General features: G+C 31.8%; 2 protein-coding genes across 14 annotated transcripts in view; one reads left to right on the top strand and one right to left on the bottom strand.

Annotated features, from left to right (window-relative positions):
- LOC128984115 (glutamate-gated chloride channel) overlaps positions 1-18,913 on the top strand; it is a 216,133-nt gene that overhangs the window by 122,347 nt on the left and 74,873 nt on the right. For 5 of the 13 annotated variants that reach the window (XM_054403433.1, XM_054403439.1, XM_054403445.1 and 2 more), the window contains one exon: positions 14,082-14,149. The exons of 7 other annotated variants lie outside the window; for them this stretch is intronic. In XM_054403433.1, coding sequence (XP_054259408.1) covers positions 14,082-14,149 — 68 coding nt within the window. Of the gene's footprint in view, positions 1-14,081; positions 14,150-18,913 lie in introns of those variants that run through there. One more of the 13 variants, XM_054403474.1, reaches the window with a different exon arrangement.
- Positions 1-18,913, bottom strand: part of LOC128984186 (annexin B9-like) — a 281,946-nt gene that overhangs the window by 259,449 nt on the left and 3,584 nt on the right. The window contains exon 2 of the mRNA XM_054403524.1: positions 18,723-18,757. The gene's annotated coding sequence lies outside the window, so the exon portion shown is untranslated. The remainder of the gene's footprint in view (positions 1-18,722; positions 18,758-18,913) is intronic.

The raw sequence follows: 18,913 nt of genomic DNA, 5'->3' as shown, positions 1-18,913 counted from the left end.
GTAAACACATTAAAACACTAGTCTCAAAAGTTGAATACATGTTAGGAAAAAGTTATAAAACACAATACAATGTACAGTTGAACCTCTATAAGACGAATTTCAAGGGGTACGGGGAAAATTTGTACTATAGAGGTATTCTTAATAAAGAGGGTCGTTTTATCGAGGTTTAATGCTGCTGTTATTCTTCTTATAGAGGTTTCTCCTCGCTCCAAGGTTTCTCCAAACAATGGCTGAGGAAGGAGGAGGAATGGGTGGGGGTTTCATGTTGAGACAAGCTTCTGTTTGTTTTGAAAACTACGTACTATGGAGGTTAAGATTATGATAAATTCGTCTTATAGAGGTCACGTTCGTTTTGTAGAGGTTTTGTGCTAAGAATATTCGGTGTATAGAGGTTAATCAGTCCTAGCCCATGTCACAAACAGATTCGTCTTATGGAGGTTTTTAACTAAATTACTACGTTGTATAGAGGTGTTTTTAGCATTGACCTATATGAAAGTGTTAAGGGGATTTAAAAAAGTTTGTCTTATCGAGGAATTTGTTTTATCGAGGTTCGTACAAACGAGGTTCGACTGTAGTACGGTATGAACATTTGTTTGCATTGTTATTCACAGAAATTTTGTGTATATCAGTTCTCAATTTAAAACTAACTTTAAAAACTGTGAACTCCATACTAGCAGAAATGTCACAACATTTCAAGCATTCGCAGCAACATCCAATAAATGATTTTTTGCGATTAAGGCAACGTTCATGACATCTCGCAGCGATCATGGCGATGTCGCTGTTGATTTCCCTCGGTTGTAGTAACATCCATGATGGTTTCCTGTCATCACGGACACATGAAGATTTTTCACAATTGCTCTAACATTCGCGATGGTTCCTTACAATCGCGGCAACATCAGCAGTATTCATCTCATCTGGTCGTAGCACCAACTTCAATAATTTTAAATGCAATTGTAGCAATTTATGTCATCATCCTCAAGATTACAGCAACAATTGTTTAATGATTTCTTACTATGGTCAATTCCCATGAGTAGGGCTACATCGTGACATTAACTGCAAATAATCACAATTTTTCATTTTACAAGACGATGCAAAAAAGTGATATATGGCAGATATTAGCAGGTTATTGGCGATTTTTCAAAATCTAAAATTTTCTAGTCCCATACACAGTCTTTATAACGCCCACAGACATTTTACATATTTGTGTTTTTTTCTAAGAGAGGCACCTAGGTGTGGTAGTCACACTCTTTGCTTGTGCCTAAGGCCGGCTCTATTCTTTCTTCTATAATAGTTTGATGTGAATATCAACCTATGATTACATTCTTTTGACTCCTAGCACCTGTGGAGGTAGCGCATCACTGAATAATGTGTTAAAATAATTTTAATGCCCAGTAACTGTATATAAAGTTTTGAAGTTTTTATTAGTTTTTGAAATATTTAACCGTCCCAGGACTTTTTTTCCACCCTGTAAACACTTTTTTTCATTAAGTAGGTATGAGGAGAGAACATGTTCTTCTCCAATTAGTGTTTAGCTATCCTTATTTGAGATTTACTGAGAACTAAGTAAAACTTTAATATCACTATTGACGAAATGACGAAATAGTTCAAGATTTGTTTTATGTGTGAATCAATAGTTTGCTTCAGCCAGGTCTAATTGAAGCTGCCGTCTGTTTTAAGAGTTACTGGTTAAGATTTAGAACATAAAACGTTTGTGTGCTCTTACAATCACAAATTTTTTTTAAATATATTCGGGCTTAAAAATTATAATAGACAAAATTACTATTCTAAAAGTAATTTTAATAAAGAAAAGCCAAATCTAGATGGTCTCTGTGATTCAAACAAACTGCATGTAGCCTACGTACATATTTGACCAAATAGTTGCTATAGGCCTATATCCTGTGGTCTTACAACAGTCCATCCATAATATATATCAGTTACATTGATAAGTTCTTACTTAAGTTTTTACCATGAGTTTATAGAAAAATTCTCTACAAACTCCTTAGTTTGTAGATAACTATTCTATAAACTCATGGCAAGGGTTTGAGTTATTTCAGGAGCCCTTCCAATCAAAATCTATGAGAATACTAAGCTTGTCACACATGTTAAATTGCCAATTTCCTGAGAGAGTTTCAGCGTGGAGCTTCAATCACGTGTTTTCATTCATAGCAGGGTTTTAATTGACTGAATTTATTTACTTCTTGAAATTTGTTATTTGACTTTGAACTAACCTAACCATATTTTATTAAAATATTCTGTAATATGTTTGGAAATATGAAAGTGAAAAGAGATGAATTACAAAAGACTATAACAATCTAAATACAGTAGTAAGACTATAGATATTTTCAGTTCCATAAATAGGATGGCTGTTAAATATTAGCTTTGTCATAAATACCTCGCTAGCTTCCTCAAATTTGTATAAAACATTATTATTTGTTTATCATGATAGACGTTGAAGGTAAATGCTGATAGTCTAAAATGCTAGTTAATTGAAGGAATAGTTCCACAGTTTTTGTTTTTATAAACATTGATTTTATGTCGCTGTAAAAATCTTACAATTTGTGGATTGAATACCTAAAATCTCCAATCTTACCAAAATCTTCAAACATGAAAAACAATGTCAAGAATATAGATGAAGAATTAAGATTGTTTCCTAGGCACATAAGTTATTATTAATAGTATATTTTATCATTAAGCGTAAAGTGAGTTTTTGACCTGAGCTCAAGTTTTATGATTGAGGCGAAGCCGAGGTTGGAAAATAAGCAAGAGTTGAAAAGACAATTTTTGCCCGTTTGATAAACTATATTTTTTTCATCCCACTAGGATGTTTCCATATGTTTCTTAAGCCAAATGGCTACTATAAATGTAATCAAAACATTTCATCGATATATGTAACAAAAAGGTCTCAACCCCAGATAAGTAGTAACTAAATTACAATACGGTCCGCAGTCTGCAGATGAGGATGCAGCCTATTTACCACGTGACTTTGAAGGAGCCAATGAGGACTGTGCGTTGTTGGCAAATCTAATAATACCAGCTGACTTGAAAATATTGCTTAGTATATTTTAATTAGTGTTGTCAACAAGCGATATGGCAACGTCACACTAGCCCAGTCTTGTGATTGGCTGACGCCAACTGGAAACTCCCGTGGTCCCGACTTTAATTTATTTTAGTTATATTTTCCATATGAATTTCAAAACATTGGTTTTTTCATTACCGGTACCTAATTTATGCTGTTGTGTTTATTTTAAAGAGTCGTGAAAAATGGTTTTTGCACCTTAGATAAATTATCTTTTGCAACCTCTTGATCATGGAAATTCTTGATTATGTCATGATCAAACATTGTTGATTTTGATCTTTCAAACTTCTTTTTTTACACTTGATTTTAAATACAGCCTATTGCAACATTTCTGCTCTAAGATATTCCAAATAGTAATGACCAAATGTAAAGACTTTTTTGTTATTATTATGGCTGAAACTGCTCAAAACCTTTCTTATAGTATACCACATTACAAAGAAGTAATAGTTGAGTGAAAATTTAAAAACGTACGTTTTCAGGAAAAGCACTTTGAAAATTTTTTTTCCCTTTTTTCAAAACTTTTATTATTCTTTTTATTTCATCAACATTTGAAGTTTCATAAAATGTCCATGGTAACGCAATATCTTTGGTAGTTTTTTTTTTTAAAGACCATCTTTATAATTCAGTTAATTTGTGTTTTTACCAGAAAAGTTTTGGGGTAGTTTTGATTTTTTCCATTTCTTATGTATTTTGGGGTGCTGAATCCGAATCTGAGGTTTGCCAACAAAAATTCTTGACGCAACGTTGACAAATATGAGAAAAATATGGAAAAAATGATATTTTTTGTAATATTTAGCTTATAACTCACAAACTATCAACTTTTTGTTATTAGTATATATTATAAAAATTAAAGTACACAAAATTTGCTACAAAATGTACCCCTAATGTGACAATCTCCGATGAACCGTTTAGGCTCCAGAGCTATTTGAAAATTGGAACATTTTGTGTTAGTTTTTAAATTTCTCCAATTATTCTGTCAATGACATATACCGTATTCATTGTATATGCCCAGGCAAAGGTCTTATATAAATCCAAAGTGTTGAAATTGATTAATTTTGTGTTACTGAACCGTTGACTTTTTATTTAGTGTACAGAAAAGTTACACGAACTGTTGCCGTTTAAATTATCCTCACTCAGAGGGTTGTAATGAGGCAGGTTCTGGCAAACGTTTCGATGCATTATTTGTGAGCATTCTAGCTTGTTCATCTGAACAATTAAAAAAAGGTTAAAAGTAAAAAATTTACACATAATAATAAGAGATACCAAAATCAAAACTATCAAAATTTAAATAACACCAATCTATTAATCATGTAATATCTTATGCACCTGATGACGTGATATTAAGATATACGTGAATAATAAAATGTTATGTAGGCATATACTGTTGCTAAGCATTTACATTGTGTGTAGATTTGATAAATTGTAGGTCCTAGGGCTTAGGGCATAGGCCTACATGAGAGTGGTAAGGGTTAATTGACTTAAGATAGTCAATACAAATTTTGGCTAGAAAACTAAATCCAACGTTGCCTCACTGCCCCCAAATCAAGCAGCTGTGTGGACATAACTCGCTTAGAGTTTACATTTACATTCAGGTGAATGAATGGGGGTGAAAAAAATTTGTATTGGCCTATGGTAACAGTGCCCATCACTCTAAGCCATGCATCGGTCTTGAAATTTTACACATAAAATTTATAATGGGTGCCAATACGATTGAGGATGTACGATGGGCTGTGATGCTAGAATCTAAGTAAGTAAGAAAGTAAGTATAGTACCAAACGCACATTCCTTTATTTATTAACTTGTTAAATCTACACACAATATAAATGCTTAGCAACAGTATATGCCTACATAACATTTTATTATTTACATATATCTAAATATCACGTCATCAGGTGCATACGATATTACATGATTAACAGATTGCTGTTATTTTAATTTTGATAATCTTGATTTTGGTATTACTTATTATTATGTGTAATTTTTTTTACTTTTACCCTTTTTTAATTGTCCATATTAACAAGCTAGAATGCTCACAAATAATTCATCGAAACGTTTGCCAGAACCTGCCTCATTACAACCCTCTGAGTGAGGATAATTTAAACGGCAACAGTTTGTGTAACTTTTCTGTACACTAAATAAACTGTCAACGGTTCAGTAACACAAAATTAATCAATTTTAACACTTTGTATTTATATAAGACCTTTGCCTGGGCATATACAATGAATATATGTCATTGACAGAATAATTGGAGAAATTTAAAAACTAACAGAAAATGTTCCAATTTTCAAATAGCTCTGGAGCCTAAACGGTTCATCGGAGATTGTCACATTAGGGGTACATTTTGTAGCAAATTTTGTGTACTTTAATTTTTATAATATAGACTAATAACAAAAAGTTGATAGTTTGCGAGTTATAAGCTAAATATTACAAAAAATATCATTTTTTCCATATTTTTCTCATTTTTGTCAATGTTGCGTCAAGAATTTTTGTTGGCAAACCTCAGATTCGGATTCAGCACCCCAAAATACATAAGAAATGGAAAAAATCAAAACTACCCCAAAACTTTCTTGCTATGAGTAAATTTAAATACAAATTTACTGGATTATTAGTGGAAAAACACAAAATCCTGTCACGACCATAACGGACGTTTAAATGAATATTAAAAATAGTTAATATTATTTTTATAACTATGTTTTGCTATAAACTAATTTACTTTTATGACCATTATACAATAAAAAGGTCACTGAGCTTTTGGTATATTTGGTCTTTCTAGAAAAAAATAAAAATACCCCCGCCGCAGCAAACCTGCCGACTAAGCGAATTTCCATTTGTCTGAATTGATTTTCAATTAAATATATTTTAATAACATTAGGGGTAACGAGTACCTAGGTTTGCTGCTACAAGGAAACTAATAAAGTGTGTTTTTAGTAAAATATTGATAGCTTAGTACAAAATAAATAAATTTGCCAAGTTTGATCAAAATATATCCATAAACAAGCAAACTACAACATTTGACAAAAATTTTCCATAAGAATAACATGGGAATTTTAAATTTACAATTTTTTTAATTTTCTCTGTTACTAATAACCGAACAAAAATACTTTTATATACTAAATGATTTGTTTTTTTAAGCTCTTTAAAAAGGTCTAAAGAGAAATTGGGAAATTTTGTGTTTTGAGGGTCAAAAGTGAGAAAAACCAATTTTTACCCCATAAAACCCCCCGTAAAGCCCCGTTCCCATGGTCCGATCATGCTGGTTCGCAAACTCATTTAAGTTTATCCCGATTTACACCCTTAAACCAAATTTCATCAAAATCGGACAAAAATTACTCAAGTTATCGCGTTCACGGACGTATATATATATATATATATATAAATCTAATATATATATACATATATAAAAATTTGAACGAATGGTGTTTTTGGCCTCTGGGGACATCAAAATGAAAAAGTAAATCGGTCCCGGGTCTAGGTCTTACCGTGCCACCTACGGTAATAGCTACTTCCCTATAGGGAAATTCGCTAAAACTCAAAAAATAGAAAAAAAGCCAATAAAATCTTTTTAAGTTTGTATAACTCCGAAAAAACTTACCTGAGACCCGAAAAATCGTTATGTTTGTATAGAGGTGTGCTTCTTTTGTGTACAAAATTTTGAAATTTTTATGATAGAAATCATAAATGTGATGGTCAGGGACAAGCGGTACGGTCGTGAATTGTCTGGAATAATCTAAATCTTTCTAAACAATCCTTCAATTATACTGTTAGTTATAATAAAACTATGTGTTTCAATTGAACTAAACTGTTCAATTTACAATTATATTAAAGTTATTGTCACGACCAAACACACTATAATCCATAAGGCTGGATTGGTCGTGATAAAACCCGCCATGGTCGTGAAACTTTGGTCGTGAAATTACGTGTTATTTGGCTCTGTTCTGGCGGTAGCCCTGCACCTCATGTTTGAGGATACAAAGTGGACTTCTAGGTTAATCTAGCAATTGAAATATCTTATAAACAAAAATTAACACCATGTCTACTTCATCGAATGACTACGTACGGTCATGGACACACCAAAATTACAAAAAACACAAACTTTCCTTTATTAATCTTGTAATTCCTCCTTTCAACTTGAAACGACCGGCACTACAATCCTGACGTACACCCCGAACTAGTCTCTAAAACCAACTGACTCGTTCGACGCCAGGCTTGCCACTGTCGTGCTCCAAAGTTGAAATTTTTCCCAAATGGTCGTGACGCCAAATCGAGGGACAGACTTATTTTGTCATGGTAGTCAGTTTGCATTGACAATAAAATTATAATATGCTCTTTTTTTGTAAGTTTAATAACCATTAATGACATAAAAATATGGCTTTAGATATTTCGGCATGAATAATTAGTCTAAAAACAGCGTGAAAGTTGGAAAATGTACCCTAGGGACATGTCATGGTCGTGAATTTTGAGACTTTAAAAATACAAAAAAAATACCTAGAACCTATTTTAAACCAAATAAATTTGTGTAACATGTTGCCCCCGTCCCAAAAAATATTAAAACACATAATAATAAGCTACAAATCCAGTATCTACGAAGTAAAAGGCCAGGGACATGAAAACGTACGTTTTTAAATTTTCACTCAGTTATTTAAGGCGTGTCAAGAGACTTATATTCGCTGATACCGTAAGTTTTTGGATGATGGTCAAGTATTGTGACAGTAACAAACGAATAATGTACGGTATTTATTAACGAATAAATGTTAAATTCTTAAACTTTTCTTTAACTACCCTATTCATAAAGAAGGGAAGTACTGTCAGACCACCAAGAGAAAGGCCCAGAGTTATGAGAGGATTGGATAGAAATGACCATCTGTCATCCTGTCACTTATCCCTTAGGTTATTACTTTTTAAGAGAAAATCCATATTATTATTGAATTCTCTCAGATGTAGCTTCTATCATTATTTTCTATAGCAAAATTAAGATCTATGTTTCATATTATTTAAGTATTTTCTCACCATTTCCACAATCACCATTATACAGAACTGCGCAAGTGCACAACCAATTTATTTCTTCTACGAGGCAGTAAGTTCCAAAACAAATCCCATTCCTCTTCTCTGTTTAATGGTAGAAACAACTCTGTTTTGTATGTCGTGCATGGTACCTACATTGTGGAATATGATCACAATGGCGTATATGTAGCCTACCCATACCAATACGTCACTGTAGGCCTATATCATTGACTATTGGATACTGGAGAAGATATCCCATCTATATAGACCAACTGTCGCCAATATTTTATTAAAAAGGAGTAGGACATAGTTGTGTGAGCCAGTCACAGAATGTGCTAGTGTCTTCTATTTTGTACCTTATTTTATGCTGCTGACCAGATTGGTAGGTCATAACAGTTGCTAAAGCTCACCATAAGTCATTCCATAAGTTTCATTATTCAACAGAATTTAGTAATTTAGTTGAATAATCATCAACTACGATGATTTTGATAAAAAAATCTGACTACAAATTTAACATGAAAATGGAATATCTAGTTATATTAATAGTCAAAGCCTATACCAGTTTCAAGCCAATTTTGACACATACGTCTACATTATGTTAACGACATGTTGCTTAATAATTATGAATTAACCGCCCGTGTTCCAGCACGGGAATAATGTCAGCAATAAAAGACCTGGTTAAAGGGTATTAACGGTCCAATTTGATGGTAAAGGAAAAGTGGATCTTAAAATTATATAGACCACCAGATGTTGATTCATCTAAATGAGTAAACATAAAGTCACACACTTCTTCGCCAGAACCGAAATCATAAGTCACAGTTTTTCCAGCAACTTCCCTGTCTACTCAAAATAAATAGTTAGGGTATAGTTCACTGATATATTGTAGTTCCTTGTATCCAGCGTACTCGCCATCTCGAGATAGTTAAGTTTGGTACTGCTGAACATCAAACACTGATCTTGAGTAAAATTCATCACCTACAATCAAATGTTTGTATGTTTCCCACTCATTAGCAATTTTTAGTACAACTTGCAAGCGGATTTCCTTATAATTGTGCTGGTGACCGTAGAGCAAAAATTTTATATTGATCGTAACAAACAGTTTCCGTCCCCTACTATGGGCATTATTTCACGTTCCATACTGAAACTAAAAATAAATTATCACTTTCCTTCAAATCACTTCGCAGGAAAACTAACACATTATTCGGTTTGGTTGTAAAAATATTGTTGTATAAAAAGTTAACAAATAAACTTTTTCTTCTTCAGAATCGTGTGCTCCTAAACAGGAACTCCTAGATTAATAATTACATACTTGGTGAGGTTATACAAATAATAACAAATGTCTCACAGCTGACAAACATGTAACATCTGACGAATGATTTGTAATTATAACTGAATTTTATATTCGTCAATAATAATTATATTGACTCTACCTTTAAAGGGCTGTAGGTCGTGATTTGCGGACCAAGGAGCGCACAATCTGCTCTAATGAGAGACCATAAATTAAATTTGGTCAGAGTAGGACCGAGGAGTGCAGAGGTAACTTGCGCTCCTCAGTCCTACCCGTGCAAAGAGCTAATCACTTACTTATAAGGGTTGTAAGTTACAATGGCTGGGTTGACCCTGTGAGTAAATCCCATTAGTCGCTCTTCACTGTAGAAGTGGAAATGTAAGGAGTAGTTTTGAAAATACAAATAATTTAACAGAGATAATGCAAGATACTGTATTATGTATTTGTAGTTATATTAAAAACAATTTGTGATCGTCCCACGTTATTCGTCCGATTTTTAATGCAGACAATCACATATTTTTCTAAGTGCAGTTTAATACAAACTAGAGGTCGTCCAGAGGTCAAAAACTCGACCAAAAATATGTAATGTACAGACTTCTCAATTTTTTTAAATTTGGGTTTAACACTAACGGCCCCATTTCATTGAGTGTTAAACCCAAATAACATGCATATGATATAGGAAAATTTAATTAGGTTTTTGTTATTTTCACAAAAACTAAAAGAGATACGAAGTAAGTGTAAATTACAAAGTTGTTAAGAATTAAAAATCCTATAAAATGATGTGCCACTTGACATTTACTGTAATGTTATTAAAAAATTTCAAACAATAAAAATTTCCAAAAAAATTGATTTTTGAAAATTTGCAAATATTTTCAAAAATCTATTTTTTTGGAATTTTTTTATTTCAAAAAACTGTTACCACTTTCAACGTTGTGGACCTGTTTCCCTTCCTTCCGATAGAATATTTAAGTATTGCAGATACATTAATCCAACTGCCACAAACGGTTTTCACACTCCGCAATGAATTATGCCTTATCTGGTATGTGTGGTTTTTTTGATTTTACCACTTCCAACGTCGTGGACCTGTTGCCCTGCCTTCCCATAGCATTTAAGTATTGCAGATACATTAATCTAACTGCCACAGACAATTCCTTCTTTGAACAACTCTGTAAAACAGTTAATATAGTAAAATAGAAATCGTCCAGTGGTTGAAAACTCGAACAAAAATATGTATTTACAGACTTCTCTATTTTCACCCCACACTGTAAATAAAACATGTGATTAGAATTTGTTTGGATTTTTTGTTTATATTTTGTTGTTATTTTGTCACCAGCATAGCAACCCATAAGGCCCATGTTAATTTTTTTTAATTTCAAATTCATTTTTCGTGTTTATTTATGAGCCTATTGTAATTTATAAAAGGATTCTGCCCATCTACAGGAAAATATCTTTCATTTGGTACCATTCGCGTGTAATTTGGTCCAGTAGTATGGCCAGGCTAGCTGTCGTAAGTATTGCAAAAGTCTTTTAAGACTAAATTGTTATCACTAAACAGTACGGGACTAAATTTTCATTATTTTAATCTGATTAAAATCATATTAGATCATGTTATTTAATGTGTGACAGTTAAACTTCTCTCTGCGTTTCAGAATAATTATTAAATTCGGTACCGTATAGTAGTTTGTTTCACAGGTATAGTTTGTAAAATTTTAAAAAAGCTTTGAAGGCATGAAGACTAATGCTTATAAACATGCATGGTTCTACGTAATTTGTCTTGATCCTCGACCCTTGATTCCCCATTCGTCCTACGGAAACACCTGAAATTTTCTCTCGTGGTTGACTTAGAATATTTAATGACTCAATACTACTGGACGTCCGTACTATTTAGGAGCAACCAGTCTGGAAACTAATTCTTAAGAACAAAATATTATGTTGTGTATTTCCGGCTTAGCTGAAAGTGATTTTTGCCAAATGACAATGTGTCTGGCTGGTTAAATTTACTTAAAAAAGTAGTGTTGTTTACATAGGCTTTGTTTAATTTAAAAATACTTTTTGTATAAGAATTAGTTAGGTTTTTCTGAAAGTATATTGTTATAGTAATATATTGTTGGAAATACCTGGAAGTAAATCGATTGTTTTGTTTTGTTTACTTTTTTAACAACAGTACGCTAGTCCATTGACGACAAAAAGTGTATCTAATGAAAACCTTTACTCCTTAAGTTTCTATGATTATTCCTAACTTTACTTTAATTAAGTCACAAATTTATTTAATAAAAATTTACTTGGCTATTTCCAAAGTATATTATTTTGTTTATAATATTGAATTTTGTAAATAATATGACATAGGTTGGTTATGTTTTCAAGAAGTTAAATTAAGCATTAAATTAAACTTAGATTAAACTTAGTTAAAATTAACTTAAATACAGTACCGTATTTGCACTTATAATATTCATTACCTTTTTCTATTTATTTATTTATGGAATAATGAAATACTTTAAATGGAAGGGCAATGTTCTAAACATCATAAAGAAGAGATGGTTTCTGTCCGTTGAATTTATTTAAAGACAATTTTATAAAACTATGATGTAAAATTCAGTTTAATTTTCTTATCAATTAAGGGTACATGTTGAAAGCAACTGTATTCATAGATTCAAGTTTAGTTGAGGTGTTCACAAACCATTCCTGCATAAAAAAGGGTATATAACGAGTGGACCCATTGCACATTTTTAAACAAGGTTTAAATCATTTGATAGGTAAAACTAATAACGTGATACCCCTTTACTTTTCAAAGATTTTGTTTGTTTTAGGAAGTTATTAAAAGTGAATAAACTTACTAATTTACAATAATTACATTAATTGATTTTAGATCCATGCCATGAAGACTCGAGTCGCCTACCCTTATCAAGTTCAGTTATAAAAAAGTAACCTATTCAAAATCCATTTGAAAAAATGTTTCGGTCTCTTGTTTACAATCTGAGTGTGGTTCAACATTCAACTTAAGGATCAGTTTTTATATTACAATTTGAATTTACACCGTTTTAAAGAAAGCTGCTAAGCAACACTGGATTTTTAAAAGTAAAAGTGTACGTCATGGTTATTTGTCGATACAACACTAGTTTGGTAATAAGTTCCACTATAAAAATATGCCTGAATCGATGGTGTCGTCAGTGAGGCGCCACTAATGGGATCTCGCAGGGTCGACCCAAGCATTGTCTTGTTCAACCCTTGTAAGAAGGGGATTATTTCCTTGCACGGGTAGGACCGAAGAGCGCGCAAGGTACTTCTGCGCTCCTTGGTCCTACCCTGACGAATTCTTCTGCCGAGGGGTTGACAGTTTTATGACTTGCGCTCCTCTGTCTGTTTCCCGTAGGTCGTAGCCCTTAGAAAAACCATAAATTCTAAGGAAATTCGGCAAATCACGCATTATCATCTTTAATTTGATACATAAATCTGTTAGATCGGTCCAGTAGTCACTGAGAAAACAGATTTACAACTGTGTATTAAATATATAAATTGTTCACAATTTTGCCAATTATTCTTTTTTTTTTATTTTGAATATGCAATATAAATAAATAATACACCACCCAGTCTGTTCACTGTTCAGCCATATACAAAATGATCTAATTTATTTGTTTAAAATATTAATTTCTTTAACAGTTGTATCGGTATTGGTCCAAGTGAAAGGCTAACAGCTCCACAGTATCAAGCTGTGCAAGGATCACAATGACCAAAACTTGACATGTGATAAGGGGTACTGAGATGTTACGTTTTGAAATCCAAACTTAAACTAAAATCTTGACGGTCAGACAGTAGACTACCGTTGCTTTGGCACATAAACAAATCAGAGGCTTACTAACATTTTCATCGTCTCCAAATGTATTTTGAAAGTCTTAGGTTGTAAACTAAAATCTCTTTTGAAAAACTTTGAAAAACTAATGGTTTATTTAAGTTTACTATGCTCAATGAATGTTTGACAGTTTTATTACATCGGAGTATCTTTAATTATATCCATACATGGTATTTGAGGTTCTTTGGTGATGCTGATGTTCACTCTAAACTAAAGCACTATGGTCTCAATTACATAAATTTATCATTAATTAAAATGTATTTAAACAATATTAAAATGTTAGACTTACCTTCTAAAGATCTATACTATGAATTTCCCAAAGTAAATCTTCTGTAAGCTACACTATGGTCACATTTTGTCTCTGTACATTAACTTGGTAGGTAAATTTTATGTTTCAAAACTATATGAGTGAAGTAATACAATTTTCTACACTATAAATGAATACTTTTAGTTTGTCCTTAATTGAACATCAGTCAACAGAACAACGTCGTACAATTTTGATATAATGGAAGACATCTTTTAAGTATTTGAAAATATTTAAACTGTAATTATACAATTTAATAGTCTGTGCATAGAGTTCAATAAAGTTCAAATTTATCGAGATTTTGTAAAGTTTAAATTTGTTTATAAGTTTAATGAGTCCACAGTATCCCACCATTTACCTCTTTATCAAAAGAATTCTTTCAAACAGATTATCTTTGACTTTGAGTTTGTTATCAGTGACCAAAGTTTCTATTAGCTGAGTTTTTTTTTCAGAAACAATTAGTTTTTATTTGTAAAATACTGTATGCATTTTTAGTTTTATAAAGGACAAAAAATAAATGTCCCTGTGTAAGTGTAAAATGTCAAACGCAGCCACTGTTTATTAGATGGTCCGGCCATCGTGCGGGTTAACCTCTTTGTAAGGAGCATAGCTACTATTAGCGACATCAAGATGGTAAGCGAAATATCTCCTCTACCACTAACTAACCGTTATCTTAAGTCCAATGCAGTGCAGTTGTATTCTTGATTGATATTTTTATGGATGAATGCTATTCTCTATCTGGTATAACTTAAAATCATTTAAAACTAAGTATATTACTTTTATTTGAGTTTTATAAATATTTTGACAATTTCGGTTTTATGTTTACCATTTAACATACAGTATAGTCATCACATCTGAAGGTCGGAGTTGCCAGCCTTCGCCCCTATGGAGGGTCTTGCTATTCCCATTAATGATTCCTAAGAGTAGCCCTTAAATTAATTATATGATGAGTTCCCTTTGATAATGAATGTCCTAATAACATTTGCAAATGTAAATAGTAATGTTCTTTGCAATGGAATACTTTTTCCTAGCGAATAATCAATAATCTGCATTAATATGAAGCCAAATCCACGATTTTGTAAAAAGCCTGATTAGATTCTTCAATATACTGAATAGAGATGATATAAGACCACAATCAGTGGCATTGTTTTGTAAAGACCCAACATATGACTAAGAAGAAAAAAACCCCAATAAGAAATAATAATTTTATTTTTTTCAATAAAACAAATTCTCATGAACAGATACACTAGTGTACATAGTTTCAACTCTGCTAAAGAATATTTTTTTGGGTCCAAGCAGAGTTTAAAATGTAGAGAAGACATGTGAATTTCTTTAACCAAAGCTGGAAAGAAGTTGCTCGTATTATACCATAATTTGTATCTGTAGAATTTCATAGTTAATTGTCATGTTTGTCTAACTCTACCAGAATTCATTTTTTAAGCAAATATTTGAGTAATTAAAATTGTTCATTCAATATCATGAAGTGACAGCTCCACCAGATTAAGAATAGCATTCAACCATTATGAGGGCGCAGTCGACATGTTAAGGTCAGTGGTTTGCGCCCTAATTGCATTTTGTAGATTGTGTGGCTGCGTTTGAACTGTGTTTTGTTTTGCACTATTCAAAAGTTTCTGGCTTCGCGAAACTAGGCCTTAATAAAAAATTTGCTGCAAAATGTTTCTGTTGATATGTAATTTTATAATTTATAATTGTTATCCGATGTAGAAATAAACGAGTTTGATGCTTAAACAAAACGGATTGCACAAACCAAAACGCTTGAAACTATCAACATCATGTTGAGTAGAGTAGCTGCATGTCCTGGCCTACAAGGTCTAGACTGCATGATTCTCATCAACAGACTCATTTTCAGTCTTATTTTGAATCATTTCATTGATTTTTCTTTATCCGATATTGAGAGCTGAATAATTAATTGATTGATTCTCGATGACAACTAGAAAATTTCTACAAAAACTGTTCATTTTGTTCAAGTTATTAATGACTACGCTTAAGTCTTACATGATTTGTCAACTCTTTTTTCATTAATAAAATACCACCTGACAGTTGTAGTAGCCTGATCAAAGAAGCTTGTGCAATATGGGGCTCTTTTGTAATACAGAAACTCCTCTGATAACGCTCAAAACTCAACATGATCTGTTAACAGTAAGAGTTGTTTGTACCTTAGAGATCACCCTATACTTGGGGACTGAGTGGGTCATTTGGCTAACCATCTTATCTGCAGACAAGAACATCAAGATCAATCTATCAACCGAATATATCTTTTAGTTGCTTTGGTAATAAGGTGTATATTTAATATTAAAACTGCTGACTACAGCATAAGTGAATTAACTGTGAGCTTTTAAATTAGGCTCTCAAACAACTTGTGAAATCGGTTTCTGTCACACAGTGAACTCATATAAATAATGTCTTAATATTTTCTTTTAATTCATTGAAGTCAATTTATAAGATACTGTTTGATTCAAGACTCAAGTCGAAGAACTATACCTACATAAAAATGTTTTCACATGAACCAGCCAAAATTATTATGATCGTCCAAAGTGTTCATTGATATTGAACCACCCAACTAGTTTGTGTTCTAGAGAACATAATATATTTGTAATATTATTAGGTAAAATGTCAAGTTAAAAAATAAAGTTCTAGACAACAAAATATGCAATGACATAAAATTATCTATATTATGAAGTGACTTTAAATTTTATATACAAAAGGCATACTGTAATATAAAACAAAGAAACATATAATGTTTTAAACTCTACAAAATCAATTAGGTACCTTGGTAGAATTTTAAGCTGTAACTCGCATGAATAGACTGGAGTGGCTTGAATGTGGAATTTGGGTATTTTAGAAGACAAGATTGATATGTTGTATAGCCATCTCACCTATCTGCCTTTTGCACCTGATAGCTATTGTCTTCTTTCTAGAATCTAGAACTGTCCATCTAATCTAACATTTATTATGTGTAATAGATCATTTTAAAATACAATAGAAATCTATGTAACAGTGACGATTCATATAGTGTATTCAAAATAAACTGCAATCACACAATGCATTAAGTAAAAACCAAACACTTTGTGATTGTAGTGTTTTATAAAAAATATCAACAAAAAAAAATAAAAAATACTCTAACATAAAAGGATTGGCTATACTAGGTACAGTAATAATATTCCCTCGGTTTATATAACAGGATTATGAAAAAAAAAACAATGATAGCTCAATGCAAAAATAGTAAAAATAATTGTTACATTGAAGTTACCGCTTAAATACATGAACTTTTTTACTACATTGTGGAAAAATTATAAAACTATCATAACCACTTTGAAACTAGGTAGTCTTCAAGTTGGTTTTGTACCAATGTACAACTTGGATAAAATTAAGATATGCCAGTGCTATACTATAATTGGAAACCAAGTACATCGTTTAATATAACCTTATTTGGTTTAAATGTGTGTATGAAATTACAACAACAACAATCTTATTGTGTATACATCTTATCTTGTGTATACATTCTACATTTATTCAAAACTGCTTATGTTCATGCCTAGTGCTGTGATGAAAAAAACATATTTGCTGATGTACTCAATTACACATAATTACACCCTACGATGGTGAATAAAATAAAATTCTTCCAAATCCCACTGCTCTAAGATTACTTCTGTAAGATGCGAAGTGTTGATTTTTTCCGTTTAATAAAAGGAGAACGAAGATCTAATTCAACTACTATATCAATTTCTAGCTTTATTATTTTCCAATGTATAATCTTGTTAAAGCTTTCTTTAAAAGGAGATGCTTCATTCTAAGAAAATATAATGTTTAAATAATAAAACTGCATGAATCCTGATAGTCTCGATTTATGGTTCATTCTATAGTAGGCTAAATTAATGGTGTCATGGTTATGGTGCGAAACAAAACCTGTGGCTGAGTGGAAGAGATTTCTTTTATAGCTGTTTGTGATTATGGATTGTAAATGGAACAAGCTCAAAGTTTTAATAAAATAAAAACATGTATTCTCAAAAATAGCTTAACAACAAAGAAAATTCATTAATTTTATGATAGCAACGTGTTTACCATGGATTTTACTATTTACCGTGTTATCAAAAACGTTCACTTAGCCAGCCCATAAGTTTATTAGGCCTATAGGTTCATGACCATCATTACTAATCGTAGACCATCCATAATATTGATTTTCTCCCCCTCAAATAGAATTTGAATATTGAATTTGACTTAAGATCTTGGATACTCATTGTTTGATGGCGATGATAAATAAGAGCATTAAAGTGTCAATGTTATTGAGTTACTAAACTATTTAATAAATACTATTTTTGTGTTATAGCCAGTGCTTCTTTAGCATGGAATGTAAAATTTATTTTTACATTTGGCCTGCTGTAAAGAAACCAACCATTTCAACAATTGTTGGGAAATAGCCTTAACACAAAAACTCATCATAGATAGTACTCGTAATTTAATCATTTTGCTAAGCTAAACACAATATGTCAAGGAGCTTCTACTGCTACACAGCAACAAGCTGAATCTGACTCCACTATAGTGTTAGATCTGTGTACATATCACTGCTCTTTGCTTACATGCAACTGATTCTGAAATTGATATTAGTGAAATTTAAAAACTGTTTCAAACGGTGACTATGATATCAGAGTTTAAAGAAGTCTCAAATGAATTATATTCAATATGATGCTCATCATAAATATTGTTGTGCAATAACCAAAAGCGGTATTTTTAGCACAGCCTAGTCACTTTAATTATTATGTTTTGAAAATATAACTTTTTTATCAAGTAAATAACTGTAATTACTCGTACTAATATTAAGAAAAGTAAAATTTAAAATTTTGTTTGCAATACCAATACTCAAGTGGCAGAAGTATTTAGCTCCTGAATATTCCATTTTATTTGGCGATTGTGAATATAACCTTACTGCAAGTGTTGTATCTCCAAACAATCTAGTCCACAAACTTTTTTTTATTTAAGATTAATACAGTAAAACTGATTGATTTCTGTAATTTATTTCTGTAGTGCTTTTATTATTATTTTAGACTGCTTTTCTTGACCAACTGCATTCAAGGGTGTTGATTAAACTAGAAATTTTAAAGCAATTTTTATTTCTAAGTTATACCACTTTATTTTAGTGGTTTATACATTCTCAAGAGACAGTTACAATAAGTACACGAATACTTACCGCAATAGTCAGAAAGTTTTGCTCGGCAGTCTAGTCTGCAACAAATGTTATTTATAATTTACAATACAATTTCATTCATTACACTAAACAACCACATTGTGCAACAGCTCTAACCAATTATTCGCTTTCAGCTTTGTCTATTTTTATTGAGGAATGGGTATTGCAATGCTTGTAAGATATACAATATTCAG

The sequence above is a fragment of the Macrosteles quadrilineatus genome, unplaced genomic scaffold (genome assembly GCF_028750875.1).
Source record: "Macrosteles quadrilineatus isolate MER2022 unplaced genomic scaffold, UCM_ALF_1.0 Scaffold_1__1_contigs__length_201487025, whole genome shotgun sequence".
Lineage (NCBI taxonomy): Eukaryota > Metazoa > Arthropoda > Insecta > Hemiptera > Cicadellidae > Macrosteles > Macrosteles quadrilineatus.
This window is presented reverse-complemented; position numbering and strand designations above follow the sequence as displayed.